The following is a 25,695-nucleotide window of genomic DNA, read 5'->3' as shown; positions in this document are numbered from 1 at the left end:
AAACAAAAACAAATAACCTCTTGCCCCTGTCCTTTATGTTACAGTAGCACTTCAGAGGCTGAAGTCAGAGTTGTGTGCAGTTGTGCTGGGTCCTCTCCAAACATAGGCTCTGATTTTATAAACACATATGTGCCTAATTTTATTCACATGAAGAGTTCCACTAAAATCAATGGGACTTCCCATAGGGCTAAGTCACAACTGCCTCCGTGGCTGCAGGATTGTACCATAAAAATGAAAGAGAATTCCTGTCCCAAAGAGCTTATAATTAGGACTGATCAAAAAATAAGTATTCCAACCCACAAAAACCTTTGAATTTTTTTCCTGTTCTGAATTAGGATAAAAAGTTGAAATTAAAATAAAAAGTGAATTGACAGAAGCAAAATAAAAAACACATAAAAGCATTTCAATTAAAATGTTTCAATGATTTTGAAACAGTGCACTTCGATTTTGACCTTTTTTATTGGTATTAATAAACTTTATTTCTAAACAATTTAATTTAGAAAAAAAATCTGGCCATTTTTAACTTTTGGTAAGTTATTTGAGTAGGAAAACCTGTTGAAACTGACCTTTTCTATTAATACTTTCAGTTTTGACAAATAGATATTTTTCAGAAAAAAACCCCTAATAATTTCCTAAAAGATCTATTTAGAGTCTGTAATTGAATCCATATGAATGGATCCTTGAATCTGTGACTGGTACCATTTCGATAATCTCTTATAGGTCCCAAGAGACTTTGTACTATATAGATTGCAGTATAAACCTTTGGGATGCTCTTTTATTGTATTTTGTGTGCACATATGAACTCAACAATAAAAATTCTTGTTAATGTTACATTAAGGTTGCTTGATATAGAGTTCAAAGGCTTCTCTTTCACCATAGCAATTGGTCAATAAAAGATATTCCTTTATCCACCCTGTTTTTCTGAATTAAAGAAAGGTACAGAAATTCTTGGAATTTTTCTTCAATAAAAGCAGATTAAGGCCAATGTCATTTCTCAGAGTTTGAAATAGCTCTTTTAATTGACTAGACATTTCCCTAAACTGTATTAATTCATTTTTAAACATAGTTGGAAAGGATATGACATAGCCTCACATCTGCTGTATCACAAATTTCAACAATTTCTTAACCTTCAGAGTCACAACATTCCATAAACAGATCTGTCAAGTCTCATTGATTTTGGAGAAAGACTCTCATTGGAGTAATTTGGAAGACAAGTTATTTGGAGTATTTCATTTTTATAAGAAATGACTTTGCTTTGTATCTCTCAAGGAAACTTTTATAATCTCACTGTAAAAAAAGTATAACTCTTTCCCCACTTAAATTTAAACCTTGGCAAATAATGTATTATTAAGTGTAATTTTTAATTGTTTTAGCAACGTGTCTGAACAGATTATGCATTTCTTGAATTAATTTTTATTATTTGCCTAATTACTCCTGGTCTATAGCTAATTAATGAGCAATTCACATGAAGATTCAAAATCCAAGTTGTCTTGATTTCTTTTTTTGAATGGCAGTAGTTAACAGTGAAAGGAACAACATAACTACCTCCGGATCTTAAGGTCACTTATTCAGAGGGGATACTCATATGAATGGCTGTAACACCTCCAGGATGAGTATAAATTGGCAATCATCTATGGTGTGTCTAACAGTTTGCACCATGTGACACTTACAGTTCAGCAATCCCCTCTCTTTCCATATCCCATGAGTTCTTAAACTGGGGTCATACCCCCTCAGGAGTGGAAAATAGGTGTCAAAGGTGCACAAGAATCCTTCCCTTCTCATTTTACTCTCAGACTTTAAGCTTATCTTGTGAGACACCAGCAAACAAAATGTTTGACAAATAATCAAAAAATGGAAGACCTTTATGTTAGTGCTACACTGTCATTTACATACTATAATGGTTTGTAATAAATGACACCCGTTTAAAGTCTGTTTTCTCACTGTGTAAATTATACTTTTTTTTTTGTAAAGTGAGCTGGAAACAAACATTCTATCATATGCAATCAGAAAGGTTCCTGTCATGGATCATTAGCAGAATTTGAAAGCTGAATTCTCAGATTCCTTGCTCAGACCATTACCACTGTAAGAATGAATATTATTGGTTATGTTGTCTAGCTACCAGTGGGTAATGGTTGACAAACATTTTGCCAGAAGTCACACAACTATTCAGTAGTAGAAAGCTGTAGAATATTGGTGTTCTGGTTCCTATCCCTGACCCTGACAGGGAAGTGTGATGTAGTGGTTAGAGGATTTTGAAAGCATGTATATTGGGAATATTCATTCTGAAAGCCCATATGATTAGGCGGATAACAGGTGACATATGAGATCTGAATGCTAGTTCACACCTAAATCTGTCTGAAAAGACAGCTAATCTGTTTATAAAATGGAGGAGGCCTTTTCTTACCCATTCTGTGAATACAAGGACTTGGTAAATAATGACTGTGAAATGCATTGAAATGTAAAGAGAGAAGCCAGAATAGACAAGATCAGAACTCGTGATTTCCTTTTAGCTCAGTGGATTTTCTTTTGGTGATAGGGTATGTAGCTAAGTCTCTTTCTCTGCAGTGGTAGAATACTGCTTGCCTCCCTAGTGTAGCAAAGAGACAGCATGAAACCTTGGCATATACTGCAAAATCCAAAGTGAGAGGGCTGGAAAAAACGGTTTGGTGGAAATGGCTTAGCACCACTGTTCTATCCCATGACATCTGGGGGCTTAGAATGGGTGACACTACAGTAAATGTAACTGCCATACTAGGTAATCAATTTCAAGATTGTAATGGTACCCACTGTATTGTGTTCTGGGCAGGAGAAGGAGAAAAAGAACACAAAACAATGGAGGGCAGAGGAAGAAGAGTTTGGTAAGAGAATAAGAAAAGGAGATATCTTGAAGAGAGGTAAGACACCCTAGGCAGGAGAGAGAGAAGCAGAACTAGAGGGAAGGAGAGAGAGAGGAATAGAAAGAGAAAAGGGGGAAATGTCCCCGCTCCCCCGCTGCGCTCTTACTGAAGTCATTCAGGTGTGTGCCTCGCCCTGGCGAAAAGGGGGAGCTGAAACTGAAAGACAAGGCGAGGGCAGCGCAGGGTGGGCGCTCTAAGGAGGGCGAGATGCCAAGCGCTCAGCGGATGCAAGTGCTAAACCAGCCACCCGGGAACAAAGACGCTCCTTAATCGCCGCCGCCCCTAGCGGGGCTTCCCGTGTCCCCGCTGGGAGCCGAGAGTGCTCAACAGGCACCCGCTGCCCCAGCGCCGAGCTCCGGCCCGGGGCAGAGCTTGGGAAGCGCCTCCCTGTTCCCCCCGCCTCCCATCCCGGCGGACGGCACCTGGAGGAGGGAGCCGCCCTGTGCCAGGAGGCAGCAGGCGCTGGCTGCTTCCCGCCTCGGGCTGCGCGCCTCAGACCCACCCTGCCTCAGGCAGGGGCTGCCAGCCCGGCTCGCGCCTTCCTTTGTGTGCAGCAGAGCCCGGCTGTCAGCGCTGCCCGGCAGGAGGCGGGGGCGAGGGCGGGAGGAGGCAGCTCGCAGGGGGGCGGCTCTGGCAGCGCTCACCGGGGAGCCTCCCTCTCCCACGCGCCCCCGGGCGGCGAGGAGGCAACTGGAAGCGCCGCGGGGCCTTTGCCCTGCCCCGCCGAGCGGCGGCCGCCGGCTGCACGCAGCAGAGCCCGGCGACGCCTGAGCGGCGCGCAGCCAAGCCGCCGGCCGCAGCTCGCTCGCTGGCTGAACAGGAAGCGCAGCCCGGGCGGCTGCTGCTCTGCGCGCTGCGGCTCCCGCACTTGGCCATGGGCTGGGGGCAGCGGCGGCAGCCGGCCAGCAGGAGCAGCATCAGGAGCTGGGCTGGGAGAAGCTAAGGGGCGCGGAGGAGGGAGGATGGCAGCGTCCAGTAACTCCAGCTTGTCCGGCTCTTCGGTTTCCTCCGGTAAGTTTCTCCCACCATCGCTGCGTTTTGTCGGCTCCGCAGGAGCCTACGGTACCTGCCCCCCCCCCCTCCAGGGGTAGGCTCAGCGGCCCGGGGGCGGCGGGTGTGCAGCGCTTCCAGGCAGCGGCTCCCTTAGTTTGTTTCCATTGAGGGCGAATGAGCGGCCAGTGTCCCCCCCCCCCCCCCCCCCCCCGCTCTTTCCCTTGCAGCCGAGGACAGGAGTGGGGGAGGCTGCTGCGGGCCGGGCGTCCCTCTCACCTCGCTGGCAGCGAAGGGAAGGGAGCGGGACGGGCACGCACGTTGTGGTCCCGGCCGGCTGGGGCAGAGCGAAGGCGCCTCCCGCGAGCGTGGAGAAAGTCAGGTCCCCCCCCCCTCCCCAGCTGTCCCCGCAGAGATCGGGCTGGGGCCTCCCGTCCCTGCGGTGCGATTGTTCCTCGGGAGCCTACCTACGTGCTGGCACTCGCCGTGAAGCCGGGACTGGGCAGGTCCGCTCCCTGCTTCGGCAGAGGTGTGAAAGGGGGCACGTTGGCAGCTCCTCTGGCCTGGCTTTTCCACGTCTAAGTGAGCGTGTGTGATGGGAATAGGGGAGGGCTTCCTCATGCTCCTTGTGGGGTTGTGGGTTATTGTGAAACGCGGATTTGTCACTTTTCCTTTGCATTGTGGTAGTGCCCCGGAAGGTCCTTGGCCCATCTGAATTGCAGAAGACAAAAATCCTTGCCTCCAAAAAGTCTGTGCAATATACAAATTAGCAAAAGCCTGGCTGTTTCTTTTTGGGAGTTCATAATTCTAATTCAGCCTTGGTTGGAAAAGGTTTCAGAAGATCATGATTCCTCCCCCCTCCCTTTTTTTTTTAATGTGTGTAGGTGGTGGGAAGGCCCTTGAAACTTTTCCTCATTGTAACCTGCAGTCATGACACGGGAAAGATTGTGATCCAGTGCTGTAGTTGATCATTTGGTCTAGTAAAGTAGCAGAACTGAGTTGAGAATGTTACTACTTCTATATCTTTGCTTCTCTGAGTATGACAGTTTTCTAATCACAACAGCATATTGGGAAAATAATTCCTTCATGCTTTCTTCTAGGCTCATTGAATCTTTATAATGCTGACTTTTTAAAAATTATGGTTGACAAGAAATTGGAAACAAACCATGTCATGGTAATTAAGAGGGAGAAACATTTAGGGGTAAATGTAGCTACTGTACTTGTGGTTTGGTGATTATGCTCTTTATTCTAAACTATCTTAAAAACCAGACCCATAATTCAGGCGTTTATTCTAACCATGAGAGATGTTTTACCAAGACAGAAATTTTATTTAGCATGTAAGCTATTCAGGGCAGAGATTATCTTCTGCTCTGTGTTTGTGCAGAGCCTAGCACGATGGAGCCCAGTTCTTGTTAGCCCTTATGCAGTACGCTAATAAACATATTTAATAATAATAACAAAGTCATTAAACAAATTAAGTTGTTTGGCTCCAGTGACAAGTATAAACGTTTAGCAAAAACCATATTTAACTATGATGATAAACATGACAATCATATTCCTGTGATATATAAAGAGGGATTAATGTATATTTCTATGCTATACATGTGAGCACTTTCATAATATAATTTACTGCTTTTCACTTCCATACTTTAAAATGTTAGTTACTTTTTGTGGCTCTAGTTTTAACAAAATTATTTTGTCTGACTTTTGTCTTAAAAAGAAAGTGCTGAGGTTCCTACATACAATAAAGTATCCAACATTAGCAGCCCCATCATATCTGACTGTGTGGAGCCACATTTTGGCTGTCTGTGGTTTCAGTTCTCAGAACTCAGCAAGTCTTAGAGCACTTTTTAAATATAATCTAACCAACCGCATATGCCTGGTTTTAACTTTGCTCTGACAGAATTATGTCAGAATTTAACTCACAAAGTTGAAGTTGTGCAAATGGTATATAATTATTATTTCTGCTTAGTGGAAGTGGGCAGGTTATTACATTTTAGTAATGGTAAAGGAAATGTGGTCTAGTAGTGATAGCAGAATGCAGGGGACAAAACTCCTACTAGCTCCACCATTGACTTGCTGTTTGACCTTAAATGAGTCATATACCATCTCCGTGGCGCAGTTACCCAGCTCTAAAATAAATGTATACACTAACCTATCTCACACAAAAGTTCAAAATTTAAATAAATTAATGTTTGTGAAATGCTTTAAGATTTATCCTCGCACTAGGATAAAATATATGTGCAATTCTAGGTAATTCGGTATTTGTCTACCTTAGGAATTTTCATGTTGTTTGCTATACTGGTGCAACTCTCCTAGGTGGATATGCTGTACCCAGGAGAGCCAACAGCCACATTTTGCCCTAGACAAGGTGTGGAGGGGTGGCTACTTACTCCCAGAAGTTGTGGGGCCTCGGGTGAAAGGAGCAGGGCCAGAGCAGCGAGCACACCATACCAGCCTCACTCCCAAGCCCTCAGCACCTCCTGGAGTACACTGCGTCACCTTTCAGCAGCAATTTAAAGGCCCCGGGGCTCCAGGCCTGCCAAGGCCTAAGCAGCAGACATGGCAGCTGGGAGCCCAGGTCCCTGAGGCAGTTGTGTCCCCCCCCCCCCCCCCCCCCCCCCCCGGTGGGCCTGGCTGAACCAGTTGGATACCAGATTCTGACCAACCTCCAGACAGTTGTTTGATTTGGGAGAGAACTTAAGTGGTTTCCTTTCCCCAGCGAGGGTTGCTAACACTGACTGAAGCTATTCTGGGAGTTTTTTTCCACCAACATGACATAATGTAATTTTCTTAAAATCTCTATTAAAATCTCTAGGATTGCTTTCAATAGTCTCCAATAGGGATGTTAATATATATCTGAGCACACAGTTAATTGTTGAGCCTGGGCTCATTGGTTACCCCTCTTGGTTACACACAGCCCCTTCATCCATAAAAGGCTATTAGCCAGGGGATAGAATTGGTGTCCCTGGCCTCTGTTTGTCAGAGGCTGGAGAAGGATGCTAGGAGACAAATCGCTTGATTATTGTCTTCGGTCCACTCTCTCTGGGGCACCTGGTGCTGGCCACTGTCGGCAGACAGGATACTGGGCTAGATGGACCTTTGGTCTGACCCAGTACGGCCGTTCTTATCCCCTGCTGCTGCCTCTGTATCAGAGGCAGCAGCGGGGGGTGGGAGGAACGGGGAGGCAGTGTACAAGGAGAACTGGCTTTTAAGCTGGCTCCCCATGTGTGCCAGCTCCTGTGGAGCCAGCTGCCAGAGGCAGCAGCGTGTGTGTGGGGGCGGGAGGGAAGGGCGGGACAGGTGGGAGCTGGTACACAGGGGGAGCCAGCTTTTAAGCCACAGAGGCAGCAGAGTGGGGGTGGGCAGTTTGGAGCTCGCTCCCTGTGAACACTGTCTCCCAAGGAGCCACCTGACTCCTGTGCTGCTGCCTCTGATACAGACACAGCAGGTGCGGGGAACAGGAACAGGTTCCCCCAGCTCAGTCTCTGCAGGAGGGTGGGTTGAGGGGAGACCAAGGTGCAGTGGAAATGGCACAAGCAGGTTTAAAGCGGTCCCTGCTTGCGCTGGTCTGACTGCTGTGCCTCTGCCTTTTGAATGTAGCAAAAGCCTGCTGATTAATTGAAATGTAACATTGCTAACTCCAGGCCAGTCCTGGAGGGTTGACACCCCTACATCCAGCACCCCTGACTGACGGATGTTCTAGAATTTCTGTTCTGTTTGTACCGGCCTGTGCAGGGTGAGCGCACAAGCTGGGGCTGGCCAAAATCTGGTCCAGAAGTATAGAAATATTACATGTTTACAGAGCAGTGATAGTGGAAATTACTGCTCAAAAAACAGATGAGAATAAGTTTGCCCTTCTAACAAAAATTTTGATGGGACAATTTTCTGCTTGTAGAACATTGTCTTCTTTCATGGTGGGTGCCAAACTTTGGTTAAAATTTTATAAAAGGTAAAGAGATGTCAAGTTTGAACATGTATCCGTTGTAATGATGATGTCCTTTATGTTCAACTTTGAGGGGAAAAAGAACTTTATGCCCACCAGTTTCCAAAGCCTAAAGACACATTTCTGTACTTGACTATTGGCAGAGTAACATTTTCTCTTTCCTAACCTCCCTTGCTTGTCAGAGAGGAGAACTGTACAATAATAGCTCAAGTACTTTTTGTTTGAAGGGGCTGCAAATAATTTTATCACTTGTCTTAGACATTTTCGGAGCTCAGTTTTGCTTTCAGATCTCTTCTGTCAGCTTCTATCAACTTCATTGGGAGTTGTCTATTGAGAACATAAATTGGTCGTCTTTCAACAGTCAGTCATTTTGATCATGCTTTACAAACATTGATGAATTAATACTCATAACACTACTGTTGTTTTACAGATGTGGAAACTGAGGTATGAGGCATAATCAAGGCTGCAGAGAATGGTAGCTTTAGAGCAGGGAAGGGGAACCTTTTTCAGGTCAGGGGCTTCTGACCTATAGAAAAATCAGTCGGGGGCCTCGCATAAGTGAGAAGCAAAAAAACCCAAACCCTCATTGGGCTTAAACTGCAGCAAAGGAGGTTTAGTTTGGACATTAGGAAAAAGTTCCTAACTGTCAGCGTAGTCAAACACTGGAATAAATTGCCCAAGGAGGTTGTGGAGTCCCCATCTCTGGAGATATTTAAGAGTAGGTTAGATAAATGTCTATCAGGGATGATTTAGACAGTATTTGGTCCTGCCATGAGGGCAGGGGACTGGACTCGATGACCTCTCAAGGTCCCTTCTAGTCACAGTATACTATGATTCTATGATTGACGTGGCCCCCCAGCTGAGAAGGAGAAAGACACTCTCCACATTCCCCTTGCACACCAGAGCCTAGGGGGGTAGGCTAATACATTTTGTGTGTTCCAGCTCCATGGGGAGGTAGTGGGGAACTTGGAGCACGAGCCTTAAGGGCGAGACCCAGGCAAGCAAGGAGCTGCATCTGGTCCCTGGGCCTTAGATTCCCCACCCCTGCTTTAGAACCACGATTAGAATTCAGAAGTTCTTCCTAGCTTTGAAAGAGGGGGGAGAGAGAGATGTGCTCTAATTATTAGAGAATTAACATTCCCTAATACTGGTCTCCTGTAGTGCTACTGTCACGTTACTAAGTATAGTTTCAGTATTGTTTATACTTGCTGGGGCCTGATCCAACTACTATTGAAGTTAATGGAATCTTTTCATTGACTTCAGCAGGAACTGGATAAAGACTTTAATGTGGAAGCGTGTGTAGAAAAAGTGGCTATTTTTGCTGTATTTCTTCAAATTCTATGTCAGTAGCATCTGAGAATTATATACACTACTCTTTAGGTCTGTTTTTTGAAAGCTAGTGACTTATGCCCTTTTGAAAATGTCTTTTCTGACTAATAATCCACATCTGGGAGTTTTTGAGGTAAAGGGGATATAGCTATGTGAAAAGGGGAAGGTAGCAGTATTAAGTGGTTCTTGTTTGTATTTGTTTCTGAAGCCTTGGTGAAGATTTGCACAGTGTACGGAGTGTGCAAATTACAATTACTTACACTCAGTGGGGCCGACAGCCACAGCAGACCCTGGGGCCAGGTGTGTGTGGGATTGCAGGCACTGTGCCCCAGAAGGGACAGGGCTAAGAGCAAAAGATGTGGGGCTGAGGATAGTTGCTCTTCACACCATCCAGACTGATGTTCCCCCCCGCCAGCAATTCAGAGTGGCCCAGAGCTTTGGCTACTGCTACAGTAGTGGCAGCTGGAGCCTCAGGCTCCTTTGAATTGCCAGGCCCCCGGGAAATTACCCTCTTGGGCCTCCCTATTGCTTGGCCTGCTTACACTATGAATGCCTTCCTACTTACACTGCAAATCTCCCAGGTGAACTGCTGTTTCACACCATTCCCACTCCTGCTGTCCTAAGGCCATCAGCAGCATCATTTCTTTCCCACCTCACGCCATCCTCTGCTTAAGCTGGCTCCCTATTTTTCGTTTCAGCCTTCTTTCCCTCCTACTCACTCTCCGCTCCCATTCATAGTCTCTGCATCTCTGCTTATTTACCCTTATTCTCCAACTCCAGAGTGATAGGGTTGCCAGGTGTCCGGTTTTGATCCGGACAGTCCAGTATTTGAGCTTTTTGTTCGGGAAACAAATTGAGAAAATATAAATGTTTGCTATTTTCTAAATAAGATGTAATGTAGATTGTGATGCAGTGTCACGTGTGTCCGGTATTTTTGTTGAAACCATCTGGCAACCCTACAAGGTGGGCAACAGGGCCTCCGCACACCAGATCCAGCCCATCACGCTGATTGATCCAGCCCACGGCTCTCCTGCTGCTCCCCTGCCTAAAGGCGAATCAAGACCTGGGGATGGAGAAAAGCGTAAAGTCTTCTCCCCCCGCCAGAGGGACATGGCACCAGATGGAAACACCAGCCGTATTAAAAAATTCTGGCAGTTCTCCCTAGTCACTGCATGCCCCCGGTGGGGGGGGCAGGGGACAAGAGACTTTGAGTACTCTCCCGCCCTCGCACCAGTCGGTCTGTGGGTGGGGGAGCACGAGAAGTCTCCTGTCCCCGCACCTTTTACTTGAGGCCCCACCCCTTCCGGGGTGGCCCTGGGCCCCTTCAAAGGTGAACCCTTTTAAAAATTATTGCCTATCCTTGCTCTAACTCCAGCTCTTCCCCCTTACAGCTCAACACTCCCTCAACATAGTGACAACCTGTCCATATCTCCCACGTCCTGTCCAAATAGTGTCCTTCCTGTTCTCTCTCACTCTACCCCCTCCCCCAATCATATAGGTGACTGAGCTCTTGTTTATAATTGAAGAGCAGACTCCAGTCCCATTTTCTATGGGACAGAATTTCCATGGTGTGAGAACATCAGGTGAAGAGAACTCCATGTTTTCTCTTCTTAATGTGCTTAAACTTCTTTGTGGTTGATCACACATGGATCCTGTTCCAGACGAATATTTTGCACTATGCTTATCAGCAAGAGGGTAAAGCCAGCAAGAGTTTCAGACACGTTAATTTAATCATAGCATTTATTAAAACTTTCTCATTCTGTGTACATTCAAAATGATGTACTGAACAAAACTATACTTTCTTTTTAAAAATAGAATGGACAAATCTAGCTTGTTTCTCTTATTTAAAATTTTTTAAATACTAATCTTAAAAAAAAAAATCATCCTGAAATTCAGAATAATTACCTTAAAGTGTCATTGGCCAATGGTCCTTCATTAATTTATGATAAAATATAAGATTTATAAAAAAAACTATTTTGATAAATCTAAAAATGTCAAAAGCTATTTTTGTATATGAACTGATACTTTTTATATAAAGACAGTCTGGTTGCACTCTAGGTGGTTTCACACATGGTATGCATTGTAAAAAGGGGAGGGGGAAAAAAACCTAGCAAGTAAAGAATATCAGTCAATTCCTGTAACTTAACAAGATCAGACCAGAATATTAAAGACTAATGACTCCCTGGGGAAAAGGGGGGGGGGGGCTGTGAAGGTGCTAAGATGTGAAATAGGCATATATAGTAAAAATGAAAGTTAACATAAGCTGATTTTAATTAAGATGCTAGCAAGTGGGAAAAAAAAACAGAATCAGAAAGATTTTAATTGGGAAAAGATTAGTGAGAGAATACAGGTTTATTCTTCGTGATTTAATTGAGATAGTGTTGTAAAAATTAACGTGAAAGTTGAGTATTCTGCCGATAAAGTGCTACTTTTGATTAAAAAATAGGCAATAAAATTAATCTCCCCCTCCGTGCAATGCTTTTGCTAACCATAGGGTTTATTGCTGACCCTAAGCTTAGAAATCATTTGTCAACTGTTTTTGAAGAGACTGACAAAACTATAATTCAAGAAAAAATATAATAAATATTCAAAAGAGAAAAGACCTAAGTGTGTGTCTACACAGCAGGGCTTAACTCAAAATAATCTATGCAAATTGAGCTATGTCAATTATGTAGCTTATTTCAAAATAGCTTATTTCGAAATTGGGAGCATCTACACAGCACTTACTGCGAAACAGAGCACTCTTCCTCCGACTTCTCATACTCCTCGTACAATGAGGGTTATAAAAGTCGGAGTAAGAAGTCCTCCAGCTTGACAGTGTTTAGACATTATTTTGAAATAACTGCCTGCTACGTAGATACGGACTAAGTTATTTTGAAATAAAGCTAGTTATTTCAAATTAACGTTGCTGTGTAGATGTACCCTAAGTGTCTACCGTGATCTAATGACAGATCTAGAATGTACTTACTAACTGGTAATCATTGCTGACTACTGAGGATAATATTAATTACCCAACCATTAAAAGGCACTTCTGTTTTAGAATGTGTTTTGTTTATTTGCTGCATAGGAAAAGTCAATTTTTCTTGATCTACTTATCTCAAAGACATATGCTTAGGATCAGACATCCAGCATTTCATGCTGTCATTATGATGTTCAGTTGACTAGGTTCTTACCTTCTGTTTGTCTGGTTCTAGGGAGGTTTAGATGTGCCAGAACTCCAAGGGATTACAGTATAATAAGGGACTCTTGGGATTGTTGAGACCTTCTGCCTGACCCCGTGTATCACTCATATGTGGTTTTGCCCATGGTGGTTTTTCCAAAGGATTTTTTTTTCTCAATAAACTAGATTATGGCCATCTTAAATTGCAATATTTGAGCTAAAGGTTTTTTAACTAAATATGTTAATGATTGTTTAAAAACAAACAAAAATGTTCCTTATTCTAAAGGGCAATGCTGACAATATTTTCTTTCTGCTCTGTATGTGCTGGCAAAGAATGTCTCATGCTGTGGGGCGAGTCTGTTCCTCAGTGTTGCTTGCTCTTGTAGAATAGAACTGAGGAATTATATCTTCAGGAGAAATACATATTAAGAAATGCCACATTAATATTGCATAAAAATGCCTTTGTTGCAGAAAAATGTAACAATTTGTACTAGAAGCTATAAATCTAAAATTTCATATACATCACTTTCTGTACAGGTGTACTCATGGTTCGGATGAGAATTATATACAACAGCTAGTGTAAATGCATACTTTTTAGCCTCTATGAATAATAAGCCATTCTTGCACTCTTGGCTGATTTTGATTATGAAAATATAAATTTTAGTTTTGCCTTTAGAGATGGTTGTTACTAACTATGAATCATACATAGTTCAGCAACAATAGTTTTATCACCTTGTTTTTCTCAGCAATAATCGGATTCCTGAGATGGGAGAATTAGCATTTTATCCTTGGTACAAGGAGACTAATGTTGCAGTATAGTTCCACAGTAACATTAGTGTGCTTTAAGGTCAGTATATGACAATATGGGTTCCTGTCTTAGGAAAGGTAAATACAACAGAAAAGTTCAAATTTTCCTAAATTTTAAGAAGGTGTAGGGAAAAGTCATTACAATAAGATGATTCTCAGAACAGACTTTTTTTTTGCTGACATCAGATATTTTGATTTTCCTTGGTTATGATTGCTTATTGTATCATAATAACTGATAATATAACAAAACAAATGTTAGCAAAGCGCCTGTCTGTGGTTGGGGACGTAATCAATAAATCAAGTGCCAACCTCTGTTACTCTATGGGTACTGCAGGGGAAGATCGAAGATGCCTCCGTCCATCTTCCAGGGTTTGAATTAGTGGTCGAGTTAAGACAGCTAATTTGAAGTAAAAGGGGCACTCCTGTTGATGCTGGTAACACTCATTTCAGGAGGAGTAAGAGAAATCAAAGGAAGTGTAGACAGTGCCAAATGCTGAATTAAGATACTTTGACTTCAGCTACACAATTCATGTAGTTGACGTTGTGAATCTTAATTTGACTTTGTCCTATAGTGTAGACAGATCCTATATGTTTAGTCAAATTTCTTCATGTCAGTCTCTAACTTGTTACAAATTATTTTCATGCTATCTTTCTGTCTCCTCAGTTCCCACTTAAGCACCCATGTTTTCAACTCCTAGAAATTATGATAGAATATGTTTCTGTTTTACTTCCAAAAGAGGGAAATGGAATGGTGGAAATGGTAAAGAACACCATTTGCTGACCAGCATTTCTTACCTTTCCTTAGCAAAGCTACATAAGGTATGCTGGAAGATAACTGCCTTTTTTATTTTGAAAAAAATAACTTGTTGATCATGCCAGTCATTCATCAGTGGACTAATTTGAAAGTCAAAAACCACTTAGGTCCTTCTGCAAATGCTTATGTATGTGTTTTAACTTCACTCATATAAGTAGTCCCACTGAAGTCAATTTAATGTACATTCCTTAAATACTGCACCTTACTGAACATTGTTAAAGGGAAGGAAGATTAGAAGGTGGGTGGAATTAAAACTCGTTCATTGATCTTCATTGAACATTTCTTTGCCTTTCAGCGTGTGTGTTTTTTAAATTGAAGCATTTTGCTTGAGAATAATGTATTGGCTTACAAGCCCATTTTTAGTTGCACAAAAACCAGCTACATAGATATCTTTTTTGGAAGATTTTGATGTTTATTTTCTGTTATTTAAACTTTAAAAAATTTGATGGCAGTTGTAGTATGAAAAAGAGTGAGTGTATGTGTAAAAGAAAAGCCTGTTTCTCATGACATATGTGACATTTAACCTTCCAACTGATGCAAGCAGCAAGTGATCTATAGTAAATTTATAAACAGTGGAATTTTTTTATGTATATGGTTACGATCAGAGCAGTGTGCTTGTGTATCAATCACTTTGGTTTCATTTGGGCTCTTTTTCAAGGCACACAAGGTAAGAGAACAACACCTATTTTGTAGACATGCATTTTGAAGATCCATGTAAAGGTCAGAGACTGCTGTACAGTGCAGTATGTGTCCTTGTGTTGTTGTATGGTTCTTAAGCAGTGCTTCTGCTGCAGAGATACTCTTTACTAAGGGATATTATAGTCTGCTGGAAAGTGATGAGAGTCAGTCACTTTAATGTGGAAAGTTTTTCTTTTTAAAAGACACTGAATTTGCAGAAATATTTTTCTGCTGTTCTGAGCAGTACTGAATCCACCCGAAAGCCAAATGGACCACTTCAGATATGTCATATGAGTGCAACTGATGGGGAAGAGACTGACAAGCCAGCTATTTTCAGCATATCCAGGGTGTCCATGTGACATGAGAACACAATTTGTTTACCTGTGCATACAGAACCTCTGCAGGATTTCCATTGTGATTTCCTGCAAGTCTCGGGACTGTCATGGGGATATGAGGCTATGGCTCCTGTCACTTCTGCGTGTCCAACAGGCCAGTCTCCTACAGGGAGCAAGGAATGAATCCTTAAGAGTGCTGATTGTCAGATGAAGCCTGCATAGTTGTGCCTCTCTCTGTATGTAGGAAGGGGAGGATATATCCCTGTTACTATTTTTAAATACACGTAATCATATGTAACACATTTTTGTATACTTTAGGTAGTTTAAAATGCAATAGATATAATACAGTATTTTCACTTATATTAATATAGCTTCAAATTTTGCCTCCCATATTGGTGCAGATGCCCATCACAATGGGTGATTATTCATACCAGTATTCTGGCTGACAGAGCCTCACCTGCAGCATCACTTCCATTCATATTTTGTATTTCAGTTAGCAGGACTGTGCACAAGGGGGACGGGGGGGAGGGGGGGGGCAATGGCGGGTACAGAGCTCCTTTGGCCACGGCAGGGGCACATGCACAGAATGTGCCCTTTGAAAGCGGTCAAATTTTAAATTCCTGTACATCTCTCTGCCAGTTTAAAAAACGTGTGTGTGTGTGTGTGTTTCTAAAATGCGCAGTTGCTATTGCTGGATCAAGTAGCATGCACAAACAACAACTGGGAAAGTCCTGCCACCATAGAGTCAACAGACCCTGAAATATGGAAAAGGTTCTTGGAACTGAAATGTGGGATTCAGAAGTTCTGTCTTGCAGCTCTCACAACATACTCCATAGCATAGACTATACAATATATAATAAAGAATAGCCTTAGTTAAAGTGGAGGACTGGGTGTGCTCTGCTACTTATTCCTAATGCTTCAGTTGATTTAGTGTGTGTGTCTGCCTGAATTTCAGACCCAAATGTTAAAAAAAAAAAATCATGATCGGCCCTTCCAAATAATGATATACAGATAATGAAATAAATGGACAGACGTTGAGTTATTTTCACTTGCATTTAAGTGCACTTGGGTCACTTTTTCCATTTTTTCCCCCAACCATGAGGGCTAAAAAGTTACTGTGTTTTTAAAATGAAAGCATACATTTTCATGTAATTACAGGATTCCAAAAGCTGGGACTTCAAGAAAAATACTAAATATTGCAAGACTTGTAATAATAATCAAAAAATTGTCAACACCTCTTTTACTCATCTGTAAAATTGTATTTACATCGTTCACAGAGGTGTTGTGAAGCTTATGAAACAATTATGTTCTTAATTGTTTTGTAAAGTGTTTTTTTTTTTTTGTGTGAAAAGGCTTATATGAGAGCAAACTGTTGGATCTTGACTTCCAACATGTTGAGTTTCTTCTGCTCCTAGTGAAGCTGAGATGGTAATTCAGTTGATGGTCGGATTGGGAACATTTATTTATTTATATATATAATTGCAATCATGGAAGTATCTACTGTTTTTAAAGGCCAAATTATTATAGGTTTTATAACCAAGAATGAAGTTCTTATACATGCCACGTTCAGTATTTCTTGTATTTCTGTCATGTGGATGAAGAATATATTGGTTCCTTTAATGATTCATTTTCAAGAATTATGCACATTTAAAATATACATTTATATAATTTCTATAAATGTTTGCTCGCTAAAAAAGCAGATTTTGTTTTTCTTTCTGTTCCAGGCAGGCAGACTGAGATGATGGATAGCTTTTAGTGACATACTGCTTTTATTCTACAGTTGTTTTATTTTGAAATTAGAAACCTCTGGTTGGTTTTTTTTTTAATTGATTAAACCAGTAACTGAGGAAAATTGAAGTGTACTGCACATTATACTGTCTTTACATAAATTTGAGCCTACTGAAGATGAAATATTTTGATTCCAAGCTTCCTCTAGGTATGAATTTGACATCAGTGAATAGTGTAATTTTTCATTCAAGCTCAGTGGATAACAGTAAATGATTGGGCATGATTTAAACAAGGATGACTGCCTTGGATAAAACTTTAAAGCTTTGGATCAAGAATGCTTGAGGCTAGGAGAAAAATTAAAGACATGGAAATGGTGATAGATGACCATGTGCCCCTCCCCCCCCCTTTCTGCCTGAATACTAGGAATAGTTCTGAAGACTGAAAACCTTTGAAAAATAAAACAGATGAACTGGAAAAAAACCTAGATTAGTAAATGACAGGTTGGTTGGAGTGCAAAAATTATGTAGAAATTGAGATTTTATTTAATGCATTAGGAAGGTGAGGAGAATGCATATTTTTCAGTTCCCTTTACAAAGTGCTATGGTGAGTCAGACAACAGTATTTAACAGAGTTAGATTTATAGACATTTTAAAATTATAGAGTCTATAATAAAGACTCTGATGTCATCAGTATAGTAGCAGCTGAAAGTGTGTGTGTGTGTGTGTGTGTGTGTGTGTGTGTGTGTGTGTGTGTGTGAGAGAGAGAGAGAGAGAGAGAGAGAGAGAGAGAGAGAGAGAGAGAGAGAGAGAGAGAGAGAGAGAGAGAGGGAAATCTTAAGACTAAATATACATATTGGCTGCGTCTAGATTGGCATGATTTTTCGGAAATGCTTTTAACGGAAAAGTTTTCCGTTAAAAGCATTTTTGGAACAGAGCATCTAGATTGGCACGGATGCTTTTCCACAAAAGCATTTTTTTGTGGAAAAGCGTCCATGCCAATCTAGACGCGCTTTTCTGAAAAAAAAAGTCCCGATCGCCATTTTTGCGATCGGGGCTTTTTTGTGGAAAACAAATCTGAGCTGTCTACACTGGCCCTTTTGCGCAAAAGGGACTTTTGCCTGAAAGGGAGCAGAATAGTATTTCCGCAAGAAGCACTGATTTCTTACAGTAGGAAGTCAATGCTTTTGTGGAAATTCAAGCGACCAGTGTAGACAGCTGGCAAGTTTTTCCGGAAAAGTGTCTGATTTTCCAGATAAACTGGCCAGTCTAGACATAGCCATTGATTAATATGCTACTAACTATCCTGTTAGTGCAGTCATACTACTTTTGTGCTCTGATTCCATTGCCTCTTGCTGGGTGAGTACATGAGTGGGAGGTCTCCAAGGAACACCTAACAGCTCCAGGAAATGGTATTGATAGTAGTATGTGCTCTTCCAGTGTCAGAGTATAGTGTTGAGGGGACTGATATTCTGAAGGAAGATGCAGTCTTTTGAGTGAGATTTTAAGGAGATTTAAGAATCCTATACCACTCTTGAAATAATAGAGGGTTACACTTTTTCCAGTTCAAGCAATCACATTCTCCTTGTTTCAGTTCACAAACTGTTGTATAGTATTGATGTGTACTACTAACACTATTGATGTTGCATTGTTTTAACTCAGAAGTGCCTGTATTTAAGTTGCAGTGTTGCCAACTCCAAGTGTTTTTTTTTTTTTAAACCAATATCTTAAATCAAGTACCAAGAATAATTAGATTGGCTTGTGTCGGCCCTGCATGCTCAATATACTAAACCTACTGCCTCCTTCAGAGTTTTTACCTACAGAAAGGCTTTAGGACTGGCAGATTCTTTCCCCCTTAATACAGTATGCCTTTCTTTTCTCTAGAAGGCGGGGCCGTGCGTCCCGGGGGCGGCCAAAATGGCTTGTGTCGGCCCTGCATGCTCAATATACTGATAGACATTTCACAACCTATCAATTGTTTACTTGGTATGTATTCAAGGTAGTTGATGTTGAAGTACCATGTGGCGTGACAGCTGCGGAAGTAACACCTTGTGGTTCTTTTACTCAAAAAGCAAAATATTGCAGACATGCAAAATCTTTGCAAATGTGCAAGGGCATGTGAGTCTGAAATTTGCATATTTTTTGTAGCAGAAGTATATTCATGGATTATTATCTGATTTGCAGCTACTGAGTCAACAAGAAAATTGGAATCTTTTTTGCATATATGTAATATTTTTTGTTAACTTTTGAATAATATTTTCTTTCTAACTCCCTTGCCTTGCCATATGGAATAGAGCTTCTCTCTGATAAACTCTGAGAGTGAGGAGTCTGGGCAGGAGGAAGGGTACAGGAGTCCCGGGGTTGGATCCAGGCAAGCTGGGTGGGGGCTTATATTCCCCACCCCGCTATACAATATACACTCTTACTGAGGGTTTGTGAATAGGCAACATTTTTGGTAATTGGCAAGGATACTATGGCAAACACCTTCTCTTGTGTGAAAAGAATCATGAAATCTTTAGAAGCCCACGGTGCTCAGTGTCTCTGTTCTATGTCTCACTCAAAAGACTGTCACATCAACACAGTGCCCTGTAATACTATGTTGTGACACTGGTTCAGTGACAAGCTAGAAGGAAAATATCACCTACTGATTCAGTGGCCAACTACCTTGTCACACAACTGAACTTTCTTGCTCCTCCCCTTCTTTGAGGCCTGCCCCCCACTCCCGCTCACTCCATGCCTCCCTCATTCACTCTTCCTCACTGTCACTCACTTTTGCTGGGCTGGGGTTAGAGATTGGGGTGGGGAGGGGCATGGGCTCTGGGCTGGAGGTGCAAGCTGCGTGGATGGGGCAAAAAATGAGGGGTTTAGGGTGCCCGAGAGGACTCTGTGGTGGTACAGGAGGTTGGAGTGTGGGTGAGGGGTGCAGGCTCCTAGAGTGAGCTCTAAGCTGAGGCAAGAGTGCAGGTGGCCTCCAGCTGTGGGTGTGGGCTCTGGGGTGGGGCCAAGGATGAGGGATTGGGGTGCAGAAGGGAGCTCCAGGCAGAGGATGTAAAAGGGAGCTGTAGGCTAGGGAGGAGAGGTTTGGTGTGCAGGGGTGTGTATGGAGTGCTGGCTTTGCTAGGGAGTTTGGGAAGGTGCGAGAGGGGACTCTGGGCTGGGGCAAGGAGTTGGGGTGTGAGAGTGTGTTGGGGTTTGTGTGGTCCTGGTAGCACTTACCACAGCTCCCAGGAAATAGCTAATAGGTTCCTGTAGCCTCTAGGCCCATGTGTGGACAGGAAGGTCTGGAAGCTCTATGTGCTGTCTTCACTCCCCGCAGCTCCCATTGGTCATGGTTCCCAGCCAATGGAAATTGCAGAGCCAGCACTTGGGGTGAGATTAACACATGGAACCTCCCAATTACTGGCTGACCCAGTCAACTAGCAGCCACAGGGACCTGGTGGCCACTTCCGGGAGCAGCATGGAATCAAGGCAGGGAGCCTGCCTTAGCTCCAGACCCCTGCTGCACTGCTGAGCAAACTTTAATCAGGCCAGTTGGTGCCGACTGGATCTACTAGTGTCTCTCTTTGACCGGGTGTTCCGGTCGAAACCCGAATGCCTGGTAACCCTACCTCCTAAATCATCACTAGTCTCAGGATACTGACTAGCTTGTCTTGGGTAATTTCCCATCCAATGGCTCACCAGGACCAACTATGATTATTTTATGATACTTGGCAAGGTTGGTGTTATGGTGTGCAGTGTGCATGGTGTTATAGATGCAGTAGTAACTAGAATATTGGAGGAAAAAGTATCTAGCAAAGTATGCCATTTGTATAAGTTTTTAGTGGGTCATGCCTCAAAACATAAAGGATGTATTTATATAACTTACAATACAGCATATATTTCCAGGATACTGGATTGTAACCTCAACATTTGAATTAAAAGTGTGGATACTCAGGCACTGTAGTTCATAAATGTTTGTAAATGGTCATGTTTTGGCAAAATGTATAGAGCCATTTACAGAAGTGTGTACTGTAGGGAGATTTTTTTATTCTGAAAATCATTTGATTATATATTTTTATTTTTACGGCGGGTTCTGTAACATGCAGTACTGCTTTTCACTAATGTCTTGCATCTGATCATTAGACCTGTGGAAAGCTGTAATGCTGGCCTAGTGTTATCTCCCCATAATAATTCTACCAGGGTATTATTTTGTTGCATTGTTTAATACAGGAAACTGCTTTGCTTTTCATCTGTAATTCTAGCTTTATTTTGTTTTGAAGTCGTTAGTTTTGACCGTTTCCTCTGTATTTCATAATATCTGTTAAAAAGTGATGCAGTTATAATTGACTATTTGGTAATCCTCTTATTTTTAAATCTCTTTTGTGAACTTTTGCTTTAGTTACATGCGCTGTGTGTTTATAGGAAGAAAAATAACAACTTAAAATATAGCACCTTTCTCAGTAGATCATTCTGTGTTTCTTCAAGTAACACCAACAGTTTTTACTGATTATCTGAAGTTTTATACTAACGCTAAGGAGCCAGTTCAGCTATGTTTGCACAGAAAATGAGATAGTCAGGCATTGTTAAATGCAGAACCTTTGTTACTGGTGATGATGGAAGAGGCAGAACACAGCTTGGTTGTCAAGTTCCCATTGAAGTCATCACCTGACTTACAGAACATATTTGTTTTGGAAGTAATTAAGAATAAATATAGATGACTCAATGCCATTTTTAATAACAGTAAACAATAGTAATAAATATATTAAAGTTCATTGTGGGTGACATTAGTGGCAGAACTCCCATTGATTAAAATAGTCAATTTCACATAAAATATTCAAATCTTTGAATATTAATTTCACAGCTCCCTTGTAAACTAGGTGGGTGAGAACTATTACCCTCAGTTTACAAATTGAGATAGAAAGATGAAGTGATTTGCTGTGCGCCATACATGAGTCAGCTGGAGTGCAAGGATTATGACTCAGGACCTAATGAGTCAATCTTGTGCTCATTCCTGCACACCACACTGTCTTTGACAGAGTAACTTTTCACAGTGTAAATGCCTGCTTTCTGGATGATTTATTTTTCTTAACCTTTTCCTTTTGTTGTGGACTTCCCTAGCATTATTTTTTCTAGTTAATTTACAGCTGTTCTATTTCTGACTAACAGATATCCTCTCATCCTTTTATGGCCATAACAGAAACTCTTATAAATCCTCCTCCTTTCTGAGTTGGCGGCCTTTACTCTGTGTGACGTGAGCATCTTTATCCTTTCACTGTTATACAGTGACATTTAACAGATATAGTTTCATTGTTCCGGTGTCACCTTTTCCTTAAAACTTTATAAACTTTTGTTGAGTAATTTATTCTTGAAAATAACATTACTTATCTTAAATCTGTTTTTACATAGTTGTTAGATATATTCTATTATCAGTGTGTAAATATTTGTTGAAGCACTTCTCTTTAGATAGAAATAAGAATGTATCCAATTTCTGTGTATACTTATTTTATAGGGCTGTAAATTGCAGACAGTTGAGTTGTACAGTGTGAAAGTCATAGACATGGTTTGGTTCTACACCTGTACTCTGTACAAGAGCCTCAGTTATTCTTATAACAAAGATATAACAGCGGTGGAAGTTACATCTCTCTCCAGCATCTTTATTATGTCTTGGAAACTAATAATTTATCTTTTTAAAATTTCTAATTATTTCTCCAACCTATGGCTTGCCTAACTAGCTCTCAGTTTTAATGTTCTATATTGTCCTATCAAACAATAGGGTTATTTTAGCATACTGGCATATTATTGTGGTTTAATAGGCATTAAATGTTTTTTTGGGAAGGAAATTTAGCATATCCAGAGCTCTGAGGGATTTATTTATTTATTTCTGCCCTATGCTCAAGCCTGTGTCCCTCAGCAATCTTTCTCTCAAAAGGATAAATGACCCTTCAGAACCAATCACTCTTTCTTGTTAATTGGCAGGAGGATTGCTATTCACTAAAATAAGGTACTCCACTCTCCAAGGAAGAAACATTTGTAACAATTTCAGATGCTTTGGGGACGAGAGGTCTGAATAAGATTTTGATTAGTTGGTTTCCATGTGTAGGATAAACCACTACTACCAGGTCATTGCTGCATCATGAGTGTTTTTAGCATTGTACTTCTCTCACACACAGCATGGTTGTCCTGTAGTATAGAGTTTTAATTCTTCATATGCAAATATGAAAATCTAAACATCAGTTATTTTCCACTAAGCATTGTATTTAGGGCTGAGCCAAAAGTAAAAACTTGATCCTGAACACTTTTGAGTTCTGGAGACATTTAGATTTGAATCTGTGGATCCAAACCTTTCCCTGCCATTTTGAAACGAGGTCAGATCCAATACCAAGAAGGGCCTGTCTACTGATTCTGGTTAGGTTGCAGCCAGAGTTTCATGAGATCAGCTATTTTAAAAACATTTCAGCCAAATGTGGTGTAAATCCTGTGAGAACAGATGAACCTGTGAGATTTCTGCCATTAAAGATAGGTACCTATCACAGAATAAGCTGTTTTCACAAGTTATCTGCCACTTTGGGCTCTTAGCTGTTAATCATAATTTGGCCTCAACAGTGGGGGCTGACAGATTCACTGGGCACCTGGACTGGCTCTGTACCCCGTTGAGTAGCCAAGTATCCGGTTTTGTACCGGACAGTCCGGTATTTGCACCGTCTGTCCAGTAGAAAACTTCAGAAAATACTGGACATGTGCAATGTCCGGTATTTTCTGAATTCCCATCTGGGCGCCAGATGGAAGCCTGGCGGGGGAGCGACTGGGAGGCGGGGCCGCGATTGGCACTGGCAGCCTCTGGTCGCACGCAAAAGCCAGGCGGGGCAGAGGCCAGGACTTCCATCCACTCCCCCCGCCCGGCTTTTGCACGCGACCAGAGGCTCCCAGCACCAGTCGCGGCCCTGCCTCCCAGCTGGGAGCCTCTGGTTGTGTGCAGAAGCTGGGCGGGGAGAGTGCTCCCAGCCCCTCCCCCTCCCCCGCCTTGCTTCTGCACGCAACTAAAGGGAGTCCCTGCCGGGGGCACGGCCCAAAGGACTCCGGCTGTGGCCAGTGGCTGCACCCTTCCTTGCCCCCGCCGGCCAGGTCTGCTTCCCACCCCCCTTCCTCTGGGCCCCCCTTCCTCCCATCTAGTCCCGCAGCCCCCGGACCTCCCCTCGACAGCTCTGCTTCCCACCCTGCCCCCCTCCCAGCCGGTTCTCCCCCCCCAATCAAGTGTGTCCGGTTTTTTGGCGTGGTCTTTCTGGCAATGCTACCCCTGAAAGGGGCCAGGCTTTGGGCAGAAGGGTTCAGGGGAGGTAGCCTCCCACAGGCTGTCCAGGGCTCTGGCAGTTATTTAAAGTGCCTGAAGCTTTGGTCATTGCCACTGCTGCAGTAGCATCCACCGGGCCTCAGGGCAGTCCCTTCCTTTGCCCCTTTTGCCTCTTCTCTGCATCCACGGGCCTGGGCCTGGGCCTCAAACCTGAACTCCTCTCATTTGAAACTTTTACAGATGAGTATTCAAAAAATGCCCTTGTCCAATCTTTAATTTTAACATGGTGACACTAGAAGCATGTTAATTTTCAAAAGGTTAGGAAGAGTGAGAACAAAGCAAGAGTAGCCATCTGTGACCTTCTTTTTTATTTATACTGTAAAACAACGAATTCTGTGACCATCCTCACGCCTTTATGGCATCTGTAACAGATTCAAGATTGCTAGCCATGATAATCAACCGCATACATGGACATGGAAATGAAGGGAAACTATCACATTGAGAGAACCAAAACTATTAAATTGCCTATAATGTTTAAAAACTGGAAAGTACTTCTCAAATCTGTGGGCTATTCCAGAGTCACATGCAAGGGGCTGTGAAAATCCCTGGAAGTGTTACTATTTCCTTACTTACGTGAATTTCATTGAATACAAAATAGGAGCTTAAGTTGCTTGGTTACACTTACGCAATGCCACTGACTATATAGTTGGTCTGCATGAGCATAAAAAGGGGGAAGCATTTGACTTCAACCATATGTACAGTAAAACTCCAATGGTCCAGCATCTGATGGTCCGGTACCATCAGGAAACCGGAAGTGCTCCGGGCAGCTGGACCATTGGAGCTGCTCTGCCCCCAGCTTCCCCGATTCAGCCACTGCTAAAACTGACCAGCAGCTGAATCCGGGAAGCCGGGGGCAGGCAGCTGGAGTGCTGCTGGGTAGGTCCCATAGTGCTGCCCATCGGGGCTGCGGGACCAACCCGGCAGCACCCGAACTGTCCCCAATTCAGCCATTGCTGAAACTGACCAGCGGCTGACTACAGGAAGCCTGAGGTAGAGCAGCTCTGCCCCAAGCTTCCTGGAATCAGCCCCTGATCAGTTTCAGCAGCAACTGACTTGGGTACACCTGGGACAGAGCAGCTGGGGTGCTGCCAGGTTGGTCCCCGCAGCACCGAGGTGCGGCGCTGCGGGGACCAACCTGGCAGCGCCCCAACTGCTCTGTCCCAGGCGTCCTGATTTAGCTGCTGTTGAAACTGATCGGGGCTGATTCCAGGAAGCCTGGGGCAGAGCTGCTCTACCTCAGGCTTCCTGTAGTCAGCCGCTGATCAGTTTCAGCAGCAGCTGACTTGGGTACATCTGGGACAGAGCAGCTGGGGTGCTGCCGGGTTGGTCCAGTAGCGCCGAGGAGCAGCGCTGTGGGACCAACCCAGCTGCTCTGCCCCAGGGTCCCCAAGAGCAGCTGGGGTGCTGCCGGGTTGGTCTTGCCGCGCCAAGGGTCGGCGCTACCGGACCAACCAGGCAGCACTCCAGCTCCTCTGCTGCAGGTGTCCCTGATTCAGCCACTGCTGAAACTGACCAGCAGCGTCTGAATCAGGGACGCCTGGGGCAGAGCAGGACTATCGGAAGGGGGGCTATGAGGGGTCTGGGGTGGCATTCTCCCCACCCCACTCCACCCCAGACCCCTCATAGTCCCCCCCCCCTTCCGATAGTCCAGCATATCTGATAATCCGGCACCCCCTGGGTCCTAAAGG

General features: G+C 43.1%; 1 protein-coding gene across 1 annotated transcript in view; it reads left to right on the top strand.

Annotated features, from left to right (window-relative positions):
• Window positions 1–3,240: 3,240 nt before the first annotated feature.
• CHN2 (chimerin 2) overlaps window positions 3,241–25,695 on the top strand; it is a 193,592-nt gene continuing 171,137 nt past the window's right edge. The window contains exon 1 of the mRNA XM_075922141.1: window positions 3,241–3,908. Coding sequence (XP_075778256.1) covers window positions 3,860–3,908 — 49 coding nt within the window. The 5' untranslated portion in view covers window positions 3,241–3,859. The remainder of the gene's footprint in view (window positions 3,909–25,695) is intronic.

The sequence above is a fragment of the Pelodiscus sinensis genome, chromosome 2, assembly GCF_049634645.1.
Source record: "Pelodiscus sinensis isolate JC-2024 chromosome 2, ASM4963464v1, whole genome shotgun sequence".
NCBI classification, from domain to species: Eukaryota; Metazoa; Chordata; order Testudines; family Trionychidae; genus Pelodiscus; species Pelodiscus sinensis.
The sequence above is the reverse complement of the archived record's forward strand: the minus strand, read 5'-3'. Positions and strand labels throughout refer to the sequence as shown.